Here is an 18,514-nt window from a genome sequence, read left to right on the forward strand (position 1 = left end):
TAATGATTTTATGTGAACTTGGAAGGAGGACCCTAGCAATTATTCTTGGCCATGTGGCACTTAACATTTTTACCAAAGATATTGACAGACATCAATAGTACACTTCTCAAATTTCTAGATGATACAAATTTTGGAGAGCTAGCCTGAGGTTGGGTGACAGATTGAGATCTTTTTGGCGTCCAAAAAGATCTCAGTTGTCTAAAACATTGGTGTCAAACCCAAATAGAAATGGGGCTTAATTAAACTGTATATAAGGATTCCTGCATGCCACCTATTGACTCAGAAAACTACATATTAACATTATATATTTTATATTATATGTTTAATTTATTTTGTTAAATATTTCCCAATTACATTTTAATCTGGTGCAGGTTTGAGTATTGTGGCTGCATATTTGACACCTGGTGCAGAATCTAATGAAATGAAATTTAATGGGGATACATGTAAAATTTTATATTTGAATTTAAGAAATCATCTTCATAAGTATAAGGTAAAGGTGGAATGTCTAGATAGTAGTTCATCTGGAAAAGATCTTGGCACTTGAATAATAGAACTATAAACATTACATGAGTCATCAGTATGAGATGGTAAGCAGAAGGTTACCATGAGAGGTAAATCTCTCTTACATTTGAGAGAGGCATAGTATGCAGGCTTAGGGAGACAATAATCTTGTTTTATTTTGTCCTGGTCAGATCTGGGTGCCACATTTTAGGAATGACATTGATAAGCTGGAGAGTATCCAAAGGAGGGCAACCAAGGTGGTGAGAAACCTCAAGATCATACATACCATAAGAGGATCTCTGGAAGGAATTAGACATGTTTAAGCTGAAAAAAAAAGATTGACTGGGGACATGATAGCTGTCTTCAAGGATCTGAAAGGCTGTTGTGTGGATGAGGGATCAGACTTGTTCTACTTGAACCCCAAAATGCGTAACTAGGATCATTAGGTGGAAGTTGCAGAGAGTCAGATTTTGACTGGAACTATGGAAGAATTTACTAACAATTAAAGCTACCCAAAAGTGGAATGAACTGCCTCTTACTCTTCAATTCTTCAAGGAAAGGCTGAATGACTGCTTGGATTCTTAATTAGGTATGGGTTGGACTAGATGGCTTCTGTGTTTTTATTTTTAATTTCTGATATTCTGTAAACATTTATATGGCTAGTCAATGCCTCTACAGTGACTGGAACCTTGTAAGCCTCTGTTATCCTCTAAACCAGGGTACCTTCTTTATTCTTTTTATTGACTTTAGTTCTTATAAATCAGAGGTGCTATCAAATATAATGATTCTCTTGTTAATCTTTCTTTATTGTAAAACTTTTTTTTGCATATGGTATTTGCTAGGTCAGTCAGCAAGCATTTATTAGGCAACTGCCACGTGTTAGGCATTGTACTAAGTGCTGGGAAGAAAGGTAAAAGACAGTGCCTGATCTCAAGGAACTCACAGTTAACTGACCTGGTCTTTGTTTCCATCAGTTCTCTGGGTCCTAGTGCATTGAACATGGTGGGAACTGCAGCATCAGTCAAACGGAAAGAATCATCCCAAAGCTCATCTCAGTCAAAAGAAAAGAAGAAGAAGAAATCTGCACTTGATGAAATAATGGAGGTATAGTTAAGAGAGGGTATCTTATAAAATATTAATTGACTCTTTTTAATTTTTATTTTTTATTTTTAGGCAATTGGGGTTAAGTGACTTGCCCTGGGTCGCACAGCTAGTAAGTGTCAAGTGTTTGGTCTGAGGCCAGATTTGAACTCAGGTCCTTCTGACTCCAAGACCAGTGCCGTATCCATTGTGCTACCTAACTGCCCCTAAGGGGAGGATTAATTATATACTTCAAAGCTGATGAAAATCCAAGAAGAGCTTAATGAATGTTGCAGTATATTATACAAATATGTGTCCGTCTTAGACTGGCCAAGTTTATGCATGCTATTTTATGAGAAGTGATTGTTAGCCATATCCGTCTGTGAAGTTATCTACTTAGAGTACCAGAATAAATACCACGCTTTTGTGCCTGAAGAGTTGTCATTAAAAAACACTATACAGTTTGGGTACAGAGTTAGAAAGGTCAGCAACAATGTATTATCAATCAAAGCTTTATATCCAAAGGATTATTAAAGCCAGAACAGTTATTTTTCCCCTTAGTCTCTGAGTTAATTTTTTTCCTCTTTGGAAATATACATTCTCAATAATCAGTCCTTAATTTCAGACCAGTATCCTTGTGTTTTCCTGTTGCTTCCAATCTTAGCACATCCTGGCAAGTGACTGAAGATGTCCAGATGAGGTATTTTTAATTTTTTGGCGGAGCTCATAATGTTGAATCTTTAGTTAAACTAATTTGTACAGTTGAAAGCATTTAACTAATGAGGGTCAATTTGTGGCTCTAGAGCTACAGTGGGACTTTGTATATGTTCTAGCAGGTGTCTGTTTCTGCAACCCCCAGACCTTAGCTTTACCCTACTTGAAAAGGGAGAAGGACTAGAAAGAAACTGAGTACTTTGTTGTCAAAATGGTTAAAACAGTTGCTCTCTCTTTCCCTCTCCCTTACCAAAGAAACTTTCTACTTTGTTTCTAGCTATCAAAAGATTGACATAAATTATTTTTGAGGTCATTGAACGTGCTTACTTTTTGGTATAACACGTTACTGTGTTATACCTGCCGTTGTCTTTCAGGGATGCGTTTTTATCTATGGACTTAAAAATTTCATCCCTTAAAAAATTAATTTAGGTAGTACTGATAAAGTAAAATCTCTAGTGCTTTCATCTGTTGTTTTTTTTCCTGTTCTTCAGTCTCTCCTGATGCTGAAAATTCACACTGTGTAGGACAAATTGAAAGGCTTAAGTATGATATAAAAGCAGCAGACTGAGTAGCTGCTTAAATGGCATACCCTCCAGATTAATTTCTTTCATTTTTAATCTTGAATATCTTGGTTACCCTTCATTCATGTGAGAAGTTGGAGACTCTAGAATTAGGTTTCAGTTGGAGATACAGTATTCTCATTTTTTCCAAAGGGAAATTGGAAAATGAGGTTTAACTTGAAGCCAATAAGAATGTGAAAGAGCTGAGTATGTGACAGAGTTCTGTCATCCATTTATCTATTCCTCCTTCTGGTTGTTTGTATTTTTTATTTCTCTCTTCTTCTGACTTTTCAAATAATTTCAAATGCCATTGGCTTCTTGTGCTTAAACTTGCTCTGACACTGGAGGGTAATCCCAACTCTTTGCATAAACATCATTTCTAGTCTGTAACAGCGGGAGAGATGAACAAGCTAGTTTCAGTTGTTGCATTTATCTTTAAAAGTGAATGAAATGAGAACTTTTAGGAGTCCTACTTTGCCTACTTTTTAACAATTAAAAGTTGGTAGCTTATAGTCAGCAAGTCAGCCAGTCAACAAGCATTTCAGTGTTTACTCTGTGCCAAGCATTCTGCTGAGCACTGGGGATATAGAGAAAAGTCAAACCAGATCTTGCTCTTAAGGAGTTCATAATCGAGTGTGGAGACAATGTGTAAAATGAGAAAACACTGGCAGTTGAAGGAGGTCAGTGAAGGCATCTTGCAGAAGGTAGAATTTGAGCTGAGAAGAAAGCTAGGGAAATTAAGAGGCAGATGGAAGTGATGGAGGAGAGCATTCCAGGAATAGTGCAAAAGCCCTGAGGTGGGAGATAGAGTGTCCTCATGAGGAACAGTGAGAAGCCCAGTATAACTAAATAGAGCCTGTGGAGAGAAGTAAGGTCTAAAGAGACAAGAAAGGTCAGAAGGGCTGATATTGGAGATGAGTCAGTAGAGGAAATTCTTCCCCTGGGATTTTTCACACTCATGGCATACCCTGAGTCTTTGGTGTTAAACTTCATTTTTTTTTTTTAATTTTTTTTGGTGAGGGGTTAAGTGACTTGCCTAGGGTCACACAGCTAGTAAGTGCCAAGTGTCTGAGGTCGGATTTGAACTCAGGTCCTCCTGACTCCAAGGCCGGAGCTCTATCTATTGTACCACCTAGGTGCCCCTCAACTTCTTGACCATAATTTTTTTTCCCATTCTTCTCCTTTCCCTTTCTCTCCCCCAATCCAAGTTATCCCTAGCTTTTGGAATACTTTCTCTAGAATTTTCTGTGAATTGTTTTTCTTTTCTTTTTTAATTATTAAGTAGACAAACTTCACCAAACAGAAATATTTCCATATACAAAGAAAGCCAGAAAGAGAATCATATGTGAAACCATGAATCTTTATAGTTTTTATTTTTTCATGGTATCTTCTTGGTAATTGAAAATGATGTTTACAATTTATTAAGGACTTTATAGGAACAGTATTATGAATAGCTTATTTGTTTTGTAGCTCGAAGAACAAAAGAAAAAAAGTGCACGAACAGATTATTGGCTGCACCCTGTAAGTACTACTTTTTAAGTAAGTACTAGTTTTCAAGGCCCAGATTTATTTTTATATGAACTTTTTTCTGTTCTTATTTACCACAAATATCTAATTTTCCAAATACAGATTCTCTTTAGTCAGTTTTCTATAATATATTTAGTAATTTTTATAAAAAGACTTGCTTCTGTAGCTACTGACTTCAGATCTCTCAGTTAGGATGCAACATATTTAAGAGCATTCCTTTATACTTCAAGAAAGGAATAGCATTGTTTTACAGGGAAGTGCTAAATCTTGCAATAGATTGTAAGTGTCCCTTTGAATATAAAAGTTTGTTTTCTACTTTTTTCTAAGAGTAAGGACTAGCTAGGTTTTTATATCTGAGATTGAAGATAGTTTTTAACTAAGAAACATTAAAATGTTCCTAGGTTATAGAAGAAATCTGATTTGAATCTGGTAGGTCAAGGAAAAACATTTGTATTTATTTATTGAGGCACCTGTCCTTAATTTACTAAGCTGTAAAGTTTTCACCAACCTTTTTTTTCCTTTGAAGTGGCACACAATCTTCTAAGGAGGCAACTCTTGGAAGAAAGAAATGTGCCAATTAAAAAGTCAAAGTATTTAAACTAGGAGATGGGAAGGCTGATGCCACTGATATGTTGTATCTACCCCTGTCTTTTAAAATCAATTGCTTCTTTATTTTTACCTTAATGTCTTCATTTTTACCATTATAAAATGAAGATAATTCTTACTAGTGATGGCAATGAGGATTAATTCAGAAAGTCACTCTAAAAAAGAAAATGCTTCCTGTACTAACATAAGAAATTAATGTAATTTGTAAAACCATTCTAGCTCACTATACCTGATTAATTTAGGAATATGAAAATTGAATCATCTTTATGTGTCTCATTTGTGTGTTGAGGGTTAAGGTCATTGTAAAAACTTTTGAAGGTAATGTTTGGGTTTATGCTCTCTTACAGGAGCAAAGAGATTTTCTTCCCCACCTACCCAGTGGAGAATGTTATTGCACCCTGTAGGAGAGAAAAATCAACCTAGTTGTTCTAGAAATACTTTTTTCTCCTAGGTGGTTTTTGAAAATTGATAGGTTTTATGTTTTCTTTAGAGATTTTTGTCATCCAGAGTTTTATATAATGAAAGCTATAATGAGACTAAAACCTGAATCAATCAGATGAATTTCTTAGGTTTATTAGATTTATTGTTGGAAGAGGTCTTAACGGTCATCCAACCCATCCGTTTTATAGATGAGGAAAATGAGGCTCAAAAAATTTTAAGTGATTTGCTTAGAGATACCCAGGGAGTAAGTGGCAGAGACAGAATTGCCTCCAGGGTCTTTGATCAGACACTCTTTTAATCCAGGACTCTTGTCTACTATGCCGCTAAACCCTATGGGTAGTTCAGTGATTTTTAGCTTAGTAAATAATTGTAGTTCTCTGAAGTGTTGGTTCTTTTTGTTGACTAACTGTCGTTCCACGAATATGATATCCACTTGTAATTTACCAACAACTTCACATGACTTCCATATATACAATTAAACTAATCAATATATTAATGCTGTTGTTCAGCTTTTTCAGCTAGGGAGGTATATTGTACTCTCTTTGTACCCTGAAGCAGTTTGTCCAACCATACGAATTCTTTAAAACTCTAGAAAGAAAGGAACTTAGTGGGTAAAAATTATAATTGCATAAAAAATCATCATCTCTCTTCAGGTTACCTCATTTTATGGCCTTTGGTAAGCACAGCTTATTTCCTTATGGCATACAGTAGTACCTGAGTCAGAAGAACTGTCTGCCCTGGCATTAATTAGCTTCTTTTCAGAAGTTTCAGGATAGACTTGGATTAAGAAGGTTCAAACATTCTTTTAGATGCTAAAAAGAGTTCTAGTATTAAAAGATTTTATTCTTTGCTGCCTTACACGCCTTCCTCCTTCCATCATACCAGCCTTCTAAACTTTTTTAAATTCAGTATTTAACATAGCTAAATGTAGGACTGGTATCTAGCTATTCTCTTTTTAAAAATAAACATTTGAAATAACAAATACAAAATCGTTGCACTGAATATAGCAATAAATGAAGCAACTGAATTTTCATTGCTGACTTTTGGAAAGCTTATCAGAATCAGGAAGACGGAAAGAAGAAACAAGCTCAACTTCTATTTATATGTGAAACTAATTTTTTTCTACCATTTGAAAATTAGATTCTCAAAAAAAAAGATAACGAGTTAATCTGAAAATTCCTGTTGAATCAAAAATTGAAAGTCATATAATGAGAAACTTTTGAACTAATTTGACTACAATATATGAGCTTTAAAAATTCCTGTTTTTCTAGGAATCTTTGCTAATCCCAATATCTATCAAGATTGAACAGTGGTTTATCTTGTTTTTAGTTTCTTGAACTTTAACTGTAAATAGTGAAACTTTATACTTTTCTGTACAGTATTTTTTGTTGAGTGTTAGAATATTTGAGTATGTTTGGTTAACTTTATACATATATATTTTTTAAAAGAATGAAATCAACAAAATAATAGACTATACATGGAGGACATGAGTTAATGGTGTTAAAATTCAAGAGGTAAAGATTCTTAGGTGTTGAAATATTTTCACCAGGGATAAGAAGAGTCTTCTTATCTTTACTCTTCTTTGGTAATAGTGATTTGAACAAGAAATTAGAGGTTTTTAAGGGAGTGTTTTGCTCATAGATTAGCCAGCAGTGGCCAGGCTTGGAAATCTGCCTTCATATTTGCTGTAGCACAGCAGTAACAGCTGACTTAGGAAAAGCTCTTCCATAAACATCAACTTAAAGTAAAGGAACATAATAGAAAGAAAGATTCAATCCTTTTTTTTTTAAATAATTTCTTTTCTTTGTTTTTGTTAAAGGAAATTATTGTGAAAATTATAACCAAAAAACTTGGAGAGAAATATCATAAGAAAAAGGGAGTTGTCCAGGTAAGCCTGTGAAGCTGTTGTCAGCCAGAAATTTTGGAGAAATTGAGTAAATTGTTTGTTTCTGTAGTGCAGCACCAGTATTTTGACCAGTTACAGTTTAGTGCTGGTTTGAGTCCTCTGTTTGAATCCTCAAAGTGCAAGAAAAATTTTTAAATCGCAGTCCTTTCTTACATTTCCTATATTTCTCTGCATTCAGCTGTTAATTAAGTCCTCTCAATTCTGTTTCCGTAATAGGTCCTAAATCCATTCCCTTCTTTCTATTCTTTCTGCTTCCACTGTAGTATATAATATATCTTTCCTGGGCTGCTCTAATAACCTAATTGGTCTTCCTATTTCTAGTCCATTGCTTGTTCTATCTTTCATATCACTTTTTTTTTTTTTTTTTTACTAGGCAGTGGGGTTAAGTGATTTGCCCAGGGTCACACAGCTGGGAGTCAGGTGTCTGAGGCCAGATTTGAACTCAGGCCCTCCTGATTCCAGGGCTGGTGCTTTATCCACTGCGCCACCTAGCTTCCCCCCTCATACTGCTTTCTGAAGAGTCTGATGCATTGCTCTGATAATGTTAACATTCTCTTGTCCTTATTCCTTTTCACCAACAGTTTCAGCCCACTTGGACTGTTCATTGTTTCCCAATTTCTTCTTGTCCTTTTTTTTTTCTATGTTCTTGTTCATCTCATTCCCCATGCCCATCTCTATCCATGTATTAAAATCTTTCCTGTTTTTAAGGTGCAGCTTAAATACCTTATCCTCCCTGAAGCCTTCCCTGATCCTTTACCCCTTTCCCCTCTTTGCCTTCTCAACCCCTTGCCTTGCAGATAGAAGCAATATCTTCTTCAACTCTCAATCTCTTTGCACTTTGTTGGGATTTTGCCTTTATATTTAAAAACAAATTATAAAATTGATGCCTCTATTTTATATCACATTCATTTATACATATATCCCCTTTCTTTGTAACAAAGATTTTTAAAAATTGTTTTTAACAAAACCAACCAATATATCTGTGCCTGACAACATATAAAATAGTCTATATCCTTAGTTCCCCATCTCTTTGTTGAAGATAGTGATGGTGATGATGATGATGATGATGATTATGATACTGATGATGGCTAGGATTTGTGTAACACTTTAAAGTAGGGAGTTGCATTTTTTTCATCTCTTTTACAGGACTCAGTTTCGTGAATATAGCATTTGTTAGTGTTTTAAAGTTTGCAAAGCACTTTACTACATTATCTGGTTTGATTCTCACAATAAACTGTGAGATCACTCAATAAACATTTATTAAGTGCCTGCTATGTGCACGGCACTGTCCTACCCTCTGAGGATACAAATATGAACAAGACAGATAGTCCCTGGCTTACAATCTAATAGGGGAAGATAGGTGCTATTATTATCCCCTTTTTACAGATGAAAAAACTGAGGCTGCAAAAGGTTGTGTGATGTTATAAGGGCCACAAAGCCAGTAATTATTTGAGGCAGGATTTAAACTTGGGTCTTCTGGATTCCAAGTTCAGTACTGTCCACTGTGCCACCCTTATATTTAATGCCTTCTAATTTGTATTAATTACCTACATGCTTGTCATTTCTTCTACTTTTATGAACTGCTTCTGAGCAGGGACTATGTCTTTTTTTTTTTTCATTTTTATACATCCCTATACCAAACATAGAACATTGTACTTAATGAGTTCTTAATATATATCAAATTGAATCTAAAGTGGCTATAACTATCTCAGAGTTTTGGCGATCATTGCAAAGGGAACTGATTAAGACAGGGTTAATAACTAAATGTAACCCATCACTATCTCTAGAAAATCAAATAAAAATACAAACTCTGTAAATGGTGAATCAGTGGATCAGTAGCATATATTCATCTTCATATGCAAAGGATGTTATACTCTTTTTAAAAAAAATTTATTATCTATTTTGAACTTAAATACATAAAGACAAAAAACAGGATTCAATATAAAACCATGAATTTCCATTTCACGCTGTTTCCTTTTTTTTTTTTAAACTATGTAGTAGGTACTATATATTGTTTTCAAGGCTACTCAGCTTTTCTTGTTTCTTTCTAGATTTTCTTTTGTTCTCTGGTGTGTACTTTTTATTTTTTTTCTCCTTCCCTCTCCACTCCACCCTAGAGAAGGCTACCATTAGATACAGATATGTATATGTGTGTGTATATATGTATATATATCTATATATACATATATAGAGAGATATAAATATAAAACCATACTATACATTCTTCTATTTATTAATTCTTTCTCTGGAGGCAGATAGCATCTTCCTTCATAGGTCCTTTGTAGTTAATTTGAGTATTTACAATATTCAAAATGACTTAGTTGTTCAAAGTTACTGTGTATAACATTCTCTTGGTTCTGCTCATTTCACTCTTCGTGTTTTCCTAAAATCATCAAGCTCATTTGTTTTTTTGGGTTTTTTTTTTGGTGAAGCAATTGGGGTTAAGTTACTTGCCCAGGGTCATACAGCTAATAAGTGTCAAATGTTTGAGGCCGGATTTAAACGCAGGTCCTCCTGACTCCAAGGCCAGAGCTCTATCCACTGCGCTACCTAGCTGCGCCTCTTCTACTTCATTTTTAAAAATGGTCTGACTTTTTCCAACCCCTCTTTCTTTAGCAGATAAAAATCTTAGATAAGCTTTGATCTAGGTTTGCTTTTGGAAACCTTAGATTTGAAGCCATTTTTGGACCTTGGAAAACACTGAAGTTTGTAGAATGACTTTACTGCTCCTTTGATGTAGCCATAATTTTTATCTTTTGTTTGTGTTTTTAAAAGTTTGTTTTCTAAAATGTTAATTTTATGCACAGGAAGTAATTGACAAATACACAGCAGTGGTAAAGATGATTGATTCTGGAGACAAACTAAAACTTGACCAGACCCATTTAGAGACAGTAATACCAGCACCAGGTAAATCTCTTTGCAAATCTGTAACTTCTGTGCCATGAAAGTGATTCATTTCATTCTTAGATTCACGCTGTACCTTCATTTAAGGGTCATGAATAAGATTTTCTTTTTAGATTTTTTTTTTTGCCAGTTTGTAGAGGGGAATACAGTGTCATAAATGAATGAAATTTGAGTAAATTCATGGATTGTCTGCATACTCTTTCTTTACCAAAGAGAGTTATTTACATACAAGTTACAGCAGTGGTCTTCTAATTTTTTTCTCTACTTGTAAAGTTGGATGCTACCACTGCCTTGCCAGGGCATTTGTCATTTAAATTTATTTTTCCCCTTTTAACTTGAGTTTCTAGTACAAGATTTTACATAATAAGAAAATTTGAAAGTATTTATGTACTAGAATGACATGTAATTTTGTCTATGCAGGTTACTCCTAATGTGGAACTTTACTTCACTATTGCAAATTAATAATTCATATGTAATTTATAATCTCAGTTACCTGGGGTGCTGTTAGGTTAAGTGATTTATCTGTGGTCACGCAGTATTTTTCAGAGGCCAGTTTTGAAATTATGTCTTCCTGATTCTAAGGTTGGCCCTATATGTCATACTGAATGTACTACTTCTGTAATAATAATGATACCAATTATAATACTACTTCCCAAATTTTGACTTCTTAAAATCTTTTTTGTTTTTTGCTTCTCTCTCATCCCTCTTGTACAATTATTATTATTTTATGTAAAAGCCCTGTTTTATTAATTCTAATAGTAAAAAATTTTCACTGGAAACTGAACAGAGAATATTAAAGATCTTTTGGTTCTTCGAAGCACAAGGAAAAGTCATTTTAGAATCATTGCTTTTAAAATAAAATTAAGTAAATGATGCCTGTAAAATTTCATGTTGGAAGGGATCTTAAAGGTCTTCCAGGCCAGTGGTCTTCAAAGTGCTGGCTTCATCAATCAAAAGATAGGTATCATCCCTTCCTCACTATAATAATTAATCAATAGCCTCACTATGATAATTAATCATGTAGCTTATCTCCAGCCACTTTTATCCTCTAAGACTCTTCTCTATGTTGTGCAAACTCCCAGTCTTCCTTCTTCTTAGTTTGGTGTCAGCTCCCTTATTAACTTAAAACCTAAACTATTCACCCACTGTACCTGTGCGAGTGCCATTGGAAAAGATCCATCTTCATTCTCTCTCCCCCAGACCACTTGAACTTCAGCAGGCATCCCTCAGAGGGCAGGACCTGTGCCTCAGGACAGCAGCTAGTGGTTCAGCCTTGCCTCATTGTTCTCAGTTTAAGTGGGACAAAGTGAACTGCATAGTATGAGCTGGTATGGAAGAATTATGGTAGAGATTGCAGCTATCACTTTCTTACCCTCCAAACCCACTCATCTTTCAGATCTCCCTGTTAACTGTTTGGGCTACCACCATCATTTTCCCAGGTTTTTACAGCCTTGGTATCATTTTCAGCTCTTCACAATCCCTTATCCTACATCCATGTTTCTAATCAGTTGTCAAATCTTGTCATTTCAACTTCCACATTTCTTCCATGTGTCCTCTTCTTTCTACTCAAACAGCCATCACCCTAGTTAGGTCCTTATCACCTCTGACCTGGGCTATTGCAATAGTCTCTTGATTGGTCTCTTTATCTAAGATCTCTCTGAACCTTAGTATATTCCTCCACACAGCTGCAAAATTGATTTTTCTAAAGTGCAGGTCCTCAAAAATAGTTTTATTTATATATATTTTAGCATTAATGAAAAAAAAAAGAGTCCCCAGTTCTTTCCTTCCCTCCAGCCCTTCCTCTGAGGAAGGCATTGAGAAGGCAAGCAATATATCAATTTCAGTGAAATTAATGCAAAACAAATTTCCCTATTAGTCGTGTTGCCAGGAAAAAGGCAGGAAAAAAGTGAAAAAAATTAGTGAAAGAATTATACATCATTTGTCACTCAGAGTTCATCACTTCTCTCTCTGGAGGTGGGTTGCATTTTTCATTACGGGTCCTTCGGAATTGTCCTCGATCATTGTATTGATCAGAATAGCCACAGTTGATCATCCTTAAATATTGCTGTTACTGTGTACAGTGTTCTGGTTCTGATCACTTCACCTTGCATGAGTTCATGTAGGACTTCCCAGGTTTTTTTGAAACTATTCCTCTCATCATTTCTTTCTTTCTTTTTTTTTTTTTGTGAGGCAATCAGGGTTAAGTTACTTGTCTAGGATCATATAGTTAATAATTTTCATGTGTCTGAGGCCGGATTTGAACTCAGGTCCTCCTGACTCCATGGCCGGTGCTCTACCCACTGCCCCACCTAGCTGCCCCCTCCTCTCATCATTTCTTACAGCACAACAATATTCCATCACAATCTTATACTAGAACTTTTTCAGCCATTCCCAAGTTAATGGGTATCCCCTCAATTTCCAATTCTTTGCTACCACAAAAGAAGCTACTATAAATATTTTTGTGAACAAAACAGGTCCTTTTCCTTCTTCTTTGATCTTTTGGGATATAGACCTGGTGGTGGTATTATTGGTTTGGAGAGAATTCATAGTTTGATAGCCCTTTTCGTTTGTTTCCAAATTGTTCTCCAGATTGATTGAACCAGTTCACAACTCCACCAACAGTGAATTTATTTTCCTATTTTTCCAGATCCCCTCCAGCATTTGTCATTTTCCTTTTCCGTCATGTTAGCCAATCTGATAGTTGTGAGATGGTACCTCAGAGTTGTTTTAATTTGCATTGCTCTAATTGTTAGTGATTTAGAAAATTTTTCATGTGACTGTTGATAAACTTTGATATTTTTTTCATCTGAAAACTGCCTGTTCATATCTTTTGACCATTTATCAGTTGGGGAATGACTCTTATTTTTATAAATTTGGCTCAGTTCCCTGTATGTTTGAGAAATGAGGCCTTTATCAGAGAAACTTTCTAGAAATCCCCTTCTCCCCCCCCCCCCCCCCAGTTTTTTGCTTTCCTTAATTTTGGCTACATTCGTTTTGTTTGTGCAAAAACCTTTTTAATTTCATGTAATCAAAATTATCCATTCTACTTCTTGTGATCCTCTCTATCTCTTGTTTGATCATAAACTCTTCCCTTATTCATAGATCTTGTAGGTAAGTTTTTCATTTCTCCCCTAACTTGCTTATGATGTTACTCTTTATGTCTAAATCATATACTCATTTTGACCTTGTTATATAGTATGAGATGTTGGTCTATGCCTGCTTTCTGCCACTAGTTTCCCCAGTAGTTTTTGTCAAGTAGTGATTTCTTGTACCCAAAGCTTGGATCTTTGGGTTTATCAAATACAAGATTATTATGATCGTTTACTATCGTGCATTGTGTGTCTGAACTATTCCACTGATTCGCCACTCTATTTCTTAGCCAATACCAGATTGTTTTGATGATTACCTCTTTGTAATATAGTTTGAAATCTGATGCTGCCTAGGCCACCTTCCTTCACATCTTTTTTTCATTGATTCCCTTGATATTCTTGACCTTTTGATCTTCCATATAAATTTTATCATTTTTTCTAGGCCTATAAAATAATCCTTTGGTGGTCTGATTTGTATGGCGCTGAATAAGTAAATTAATTTAGATAGAATTGCCATTTTTATTATATTGGCTTGGCCTATCTACAAGCAATTAATATTTCTCTACTTGTTTAGATCTGTATTTGTGTGAAGTGTTGTGTAGCTGTGCTCATAAAGCCTTTGCATTTGTGTTGGCGGGCAGACAAGTTCATTTTAACCAAGTATTTTATATTGTCTGCAGTTATTTTAAGTGGAATTTCTCTTTATCTCTTCTTGCTGGGTTTTGTTGGTATATATGCTGATGATTTATGTGGTAAAAGACAGGTCTTGACATGGGTCACTGAGTTAACTCCAGTGGCACCTGTTGCCTCTGAGATAATTATTATTTTGTCTTTTCTGAACTATTTTTTGTGTTTTATAACATAATTATTAGTATAGTAGTATATGTATATTTTTTACAAATAAATAAACACATGTTAGAGGTGTGTGTTCAAAAATATTTTAATGATGAGTTTTGTGTTAAACATTTTTACTGATAGGGGTACATAATTGAAAAAAGTTTGGAGAAAGATAATCTAGGTAAGTTCCCTCATTTGGCAGGTGAGGGCCAGGAAGACCTAGACAAGTTAAATAACCTACCCTGGGACTTGAACTGAGGTCCTTGGATCCAAATCCAGTATTTTTTTCTACTGTATTATGTTCTACCTCTATTCTGTTGGCTTTTGAAAGAAAAATATTTTTCTCCACAAATTATATTTTAGGATATTTCAGTGTTTAAGCAGATGAGCCATTTTTATTTTAAGATAAGGTTATTATTATTAGCAGTGTGGTACCAGTGTGGTACATAAAGCTCTTGGCTAGGAATTGGGGCCTGACCTCTGCCATTAATCAGATGTGTGACCTTAGTTAAGTCATTGTACATTTTGGGGCATCAGTTTCTACATTTGTAATAAATGAGTTCTGAAATACTATGATTTACCTGATGAAATTATATTTTGCTCTGATTTGGTAATATAAAAGTGGATATTTTCTTTGCATGAAGTTTCCTGTCATTTTTTTTTCCCCAGGAAAAAAAGTTTTGGTTTTGAATGGAGGCTACAGGGGAAATGAAGCAACCCTAGAATCCATCAATGAGAAGACTTTTTCTGCCACTGTCATGATTGAAACTGTAAGTATATTTTGCCTAGAAACAACCATTTTAAAATGTCCAAAAACATGAAGTGAATTCTTTAGTTAATTAGTAACTTTTTTACACATTCTAGAAATAATCCAAAATGAAGATCTTTACAAATATAGCAAAACAATAAACTATAATGTAGATTTTTAAAACAACAGTTTAGAGAATAAAGAAGTAACAATGAAATAAGTTTGTAGAGTGGTAAAATGAGAGGAGGAGTTAACTCTTCAGAATTCTTCATGTGTTTTCTTCTCTTACTGCTATAGCTAACATTTCTAGTACAGTACTGAATAATAGTGATGATAATGGGCATCCTTGCTTCACCCCTGATTATATTGAGAAGCCTTCTAGCTTATCCCCATTCATATAATGTTTGCTGATGTTTTTAGATAAATATTATGATTTTAAGATCAGCTTCAATTCTTCCTGTGCTCTCTAATGTTTTTAATAAGAATGGTTATTGTATTTTGTCAAAGGCTTTTTCTGCATCTATTGAAGTAATCATATGTTTTTTATTGGTTTTATTATTGATATAGTCAATTATGCTGTAGTTTTCCTAATTTTGAACAAGCTTTGCATTCCTGGTATAAATCTCACATGGTCATAGTGTGTGATATTTGTTATATATTATTGTAATCTCCTTGCCAGTATTTTATTTAAACTTTTTTGCATCAGTATTCATTAGGTAAATTGGTCTATAGTTTTGTTTCTCAGGTTTTGCTCTTCCTGGTTTAGGTATCAGCACTGTATTTGTGTCATAAAAGGAATTAGGTAGGACTCCTTTTTGCCATTTTTTCCAAATAGTTTATATAGTATTGGAAGTAATTGTTCTTTAAATGTTTGGTAAAATTCACTTGTCCTTCATAGCATGAAACCTTCTTACCTTTTCAGTCTTCTTATGCTGTAACAAACCTCAACAGGTACTTTGTGATGCAAGGACAACGGTGGCATCTTGCTAGAACATGACACTTCATTTTCCTAAAAAAGGGAGACCTTTGCACTAGCTGCCTTCCATGCCTGGAATGTTTTCCCTCATTCTGTTTCTTGTCTTCCCTGACTCCCTTCAAAACTCAGTTCAAAACCCACTTTCAGAGCTACTCACTTTTTTCCCCCTCTGCTCTCCCCCTTACTGCCTTACCTCTGAGGTTAACTTGTATATATATAAGCATGTTATCTTTCTTTGTATACCCAGAGCTTAATGGAGTGCTGGCATATAGTAAGTACTTAATAGATTTTTTTTTTTACTGAGTGAGTTTTAATACTACATATTTTAAGGCAGTTGGAGAAGGAAGGAGATGAACTTACTCTCTTTTGGCTGTCATTTTCTTATTCTTCCATGTGTGCTTACACTTTTTTATTTTTAATTTCTAGGGCCCTTTAAAGGGACGCAGAGTTGAAGGTATTCAATATGAGGATATCTCTAAACTTGCCTGAGGATGGAAATTGGTAAAAAGCCCTTAAAACTTCAAAGCATCAAATTGGTGTTCTCTAGAACGACATATGACTCTACCATGTTAGGGTGCTTCTTTTGCATAAGACAAAAGAATCTATTTAAATACTGCTGTATATCTTAAACATTTTTGGAATTCATTCAGATTTATTAGTGTCTTAAGTTGCATAATTTTTAAATTTTGTCTTTGTTTTTATTTCCTTTTGTAATATGCCTTGGAATGTTGTACCTTTTATTAAAAGAATGATATTCTAAAATGTTTACTATGAGGCAGTTGATAGTTATTTCTTCAGGAACCTTATTCAGCATTGTAGGAGAGTCTTCTCCAGGCTAAGGAAAACTTACAGGTCATCTAGTCCAACTTTCTCATTTTTACATATGAGGAAACAGTGGCTTAGGGAGGTGAAATGTTTTTCTGAGGTCACTCAGTGGTCTAGCTGGGACTCATTCCCCGGTCTCTCTCTTTTCACTTCACGCTACCTACAGTGTACTTGGGACTCTTAAGTAGAGAGAGGACAAAAGAAACAGTAGCAGTAATCTAATGATAGTAGTCTTACTAAGTATTTTCTTCCATCATATGTTATGATGCATTTGAAAATATGTTACTCATGGATTTAATTATTTTTTTTTTTTTGGCTAGGCAGTGGGGTTAAGTGACTTGCCCAGAGTTGCACAGCTAATAAGTGTTATGTGTCTGAGGCTGGATTGGAACTCAGGTCCTCCTGAATCCAGGACTGGTACTCTATCCACTGTGCCACCTAGCCGCCCCGGATTTAATTAATTTAATTAAATCCAGTGATATTTACACTTTTACAAAGTACTAAACTTATTGACCCATTTGCATAATTCATCTGTTTTGGAGTCTGGATATGAGTGTTACCTAGCAACAAATTCATTAAGGAGACAGACTATCCCCAGTACATGTTGTTACTATTGTAACTTCTTAATTGGCATATTTCCTCCCAAAGACCTTTACCATGATGCAGTGGAAAGAACACTGGAGTTAAACTCAAGAGATTCCTCTTGGAGTTCCAGCCTCAAGTTCAGTTGTGAGACCTTGAGCCTTCCCTCTCTGACTTTGTTTCCCTGTCTGTAAAATGAGGGCAGTTATTCAGATCAGTTAAAATCTGTGAAACCTCTACTATGTTAAGCACTGTGAATACAAAAACAAAAGTGGTCCCTCGGGGTGCTTATATTTTACTGGAGGATGCAGTGTGTACAGATTAATTCAAAACATTTTCAAGAGAAAATAACTGAAATGGGGGAAGGGATCAGAAAGGGTCTCAAGCAGTGGTGACACCTAGGCTGTCCTTTGAAGGAAGTTAGGGATTTTGTGAGGCAAAGGTGAGGGGAGAAAAGAATTCCCATTGTAGAGACCCACCCTTGTAATTGCCCAGGGGAAAGAAAAGGAATATTATGTATGATGATGTTTGAGAACACTTTCGGTTCCTACCTCCCGGTCTTGTATGGTTCATATATGACAATGTAAAGCACTTTGTAAAGTACTCTATTAGAAGAAACATAAAAAATATTTTCCTTGAATGTACCACTTAGTGAGTTTTCCTCTTATTTTTTCTGGCATTTAAAAGAAAACAAAAACATCACTATGTTCCCTAAGCCTCTAAGTGAAGCAGCTCACACCTTTAACCTTAATTGAGTGGAATCTATGTAACTATGAGGATAATCATTTTCTTAGTCAAAATAACTTATATAAGACTTCACTTTTCCTCAAACTGCTCCCCACCCCCATCCCTGTGTACAGTCAGTTGCCAAACCTTGTTGAGTCTGTTTCCATAATGTATCTAACATTTGTCCCTTTCTCTTCACTCACATGGCCATCTACCTAAACATTCTCACATTCTGACTCCTGCACACCTTTCAAAATGTATTTAATTCTTACTCTTCATGCATTCCATGGTCTAGTCACATTGGCCGCCTCGCTGCCTCATTTACACTAGACACGTTGTTTCCCATCTCCCTGGTTTTACACAGGCTGTCTCCAACCCTGGAAATGTACTCCCTTCTCAGGACTACTTAGGATTTGTTTAGCCATTCCCCAATTGATGGGAACTCCCTTTGATTATAGTTCTTTTTTTCCTCATTTTAATCACTTCCATCAG

General features: G+C 35.1%; 1 protein-coding gene across 1 annotated transcript in view; it reads left to right on the top strand.

Annotated features, from left to right (window-relative positions):
- The window catches only part of KIN (Kin17 DNA and RNA binding protein), a 33,121-nt gene extending 16,466 nt beyond the window's left edge, over nucleotides 1–16,655 (top strand). Inside the window, exons 8-13 of the mRNA XM_027838679.1 lie at nucleotides 1,476–1,605; nucleotides 4,326–4,376; nucleotides 7,249–7,317; nucleotides 10,143–10,242; nucleotides 14,835–14,935; nucleotides 16,316–16,655. Coding sequence (XP_027694480.1) covers nucleotides 1,476–1,605; nucleotides 4,326–4,376; nucleotides 7,249–7,317; nucleotides 10,143–10,242; nucleotides 14,835–14,935; nucleotides 16,316–16,378 — 514 coding nt within the window. The 3' untranslated portion in view covers nucleotides 16,379–16,655. The remainder of the gene's footprint in view (nucleotides 1–1,475; nucleotides 1,606–4,325; nucleotides 4,377–7,248; nucleotides 7,318–10,142; nucleotides 10,243–14,834; nucleotides 14,936–16,315) is intronic.
- The last annotated feature ends 1,859 nt before the right edge of the window (nucleotides 16,656–18,514 follow it).

Source organism: Vombatus ursinus, unplaced genomic scaffold (assembly GCF_900497805.2).
Source record: "Vombatus ursinus unplaced genomic scaffold, bare-nosed wombat genome assembly UNPS02014830.1, whole genome shotgun sequence".
Classification (NCBI taxonomy): Eukaryota; Metazoa; Chordata; class Mammalia; order Diprotodontia; family Vombatidae; genus Vombatus; species Vombatus ursinus.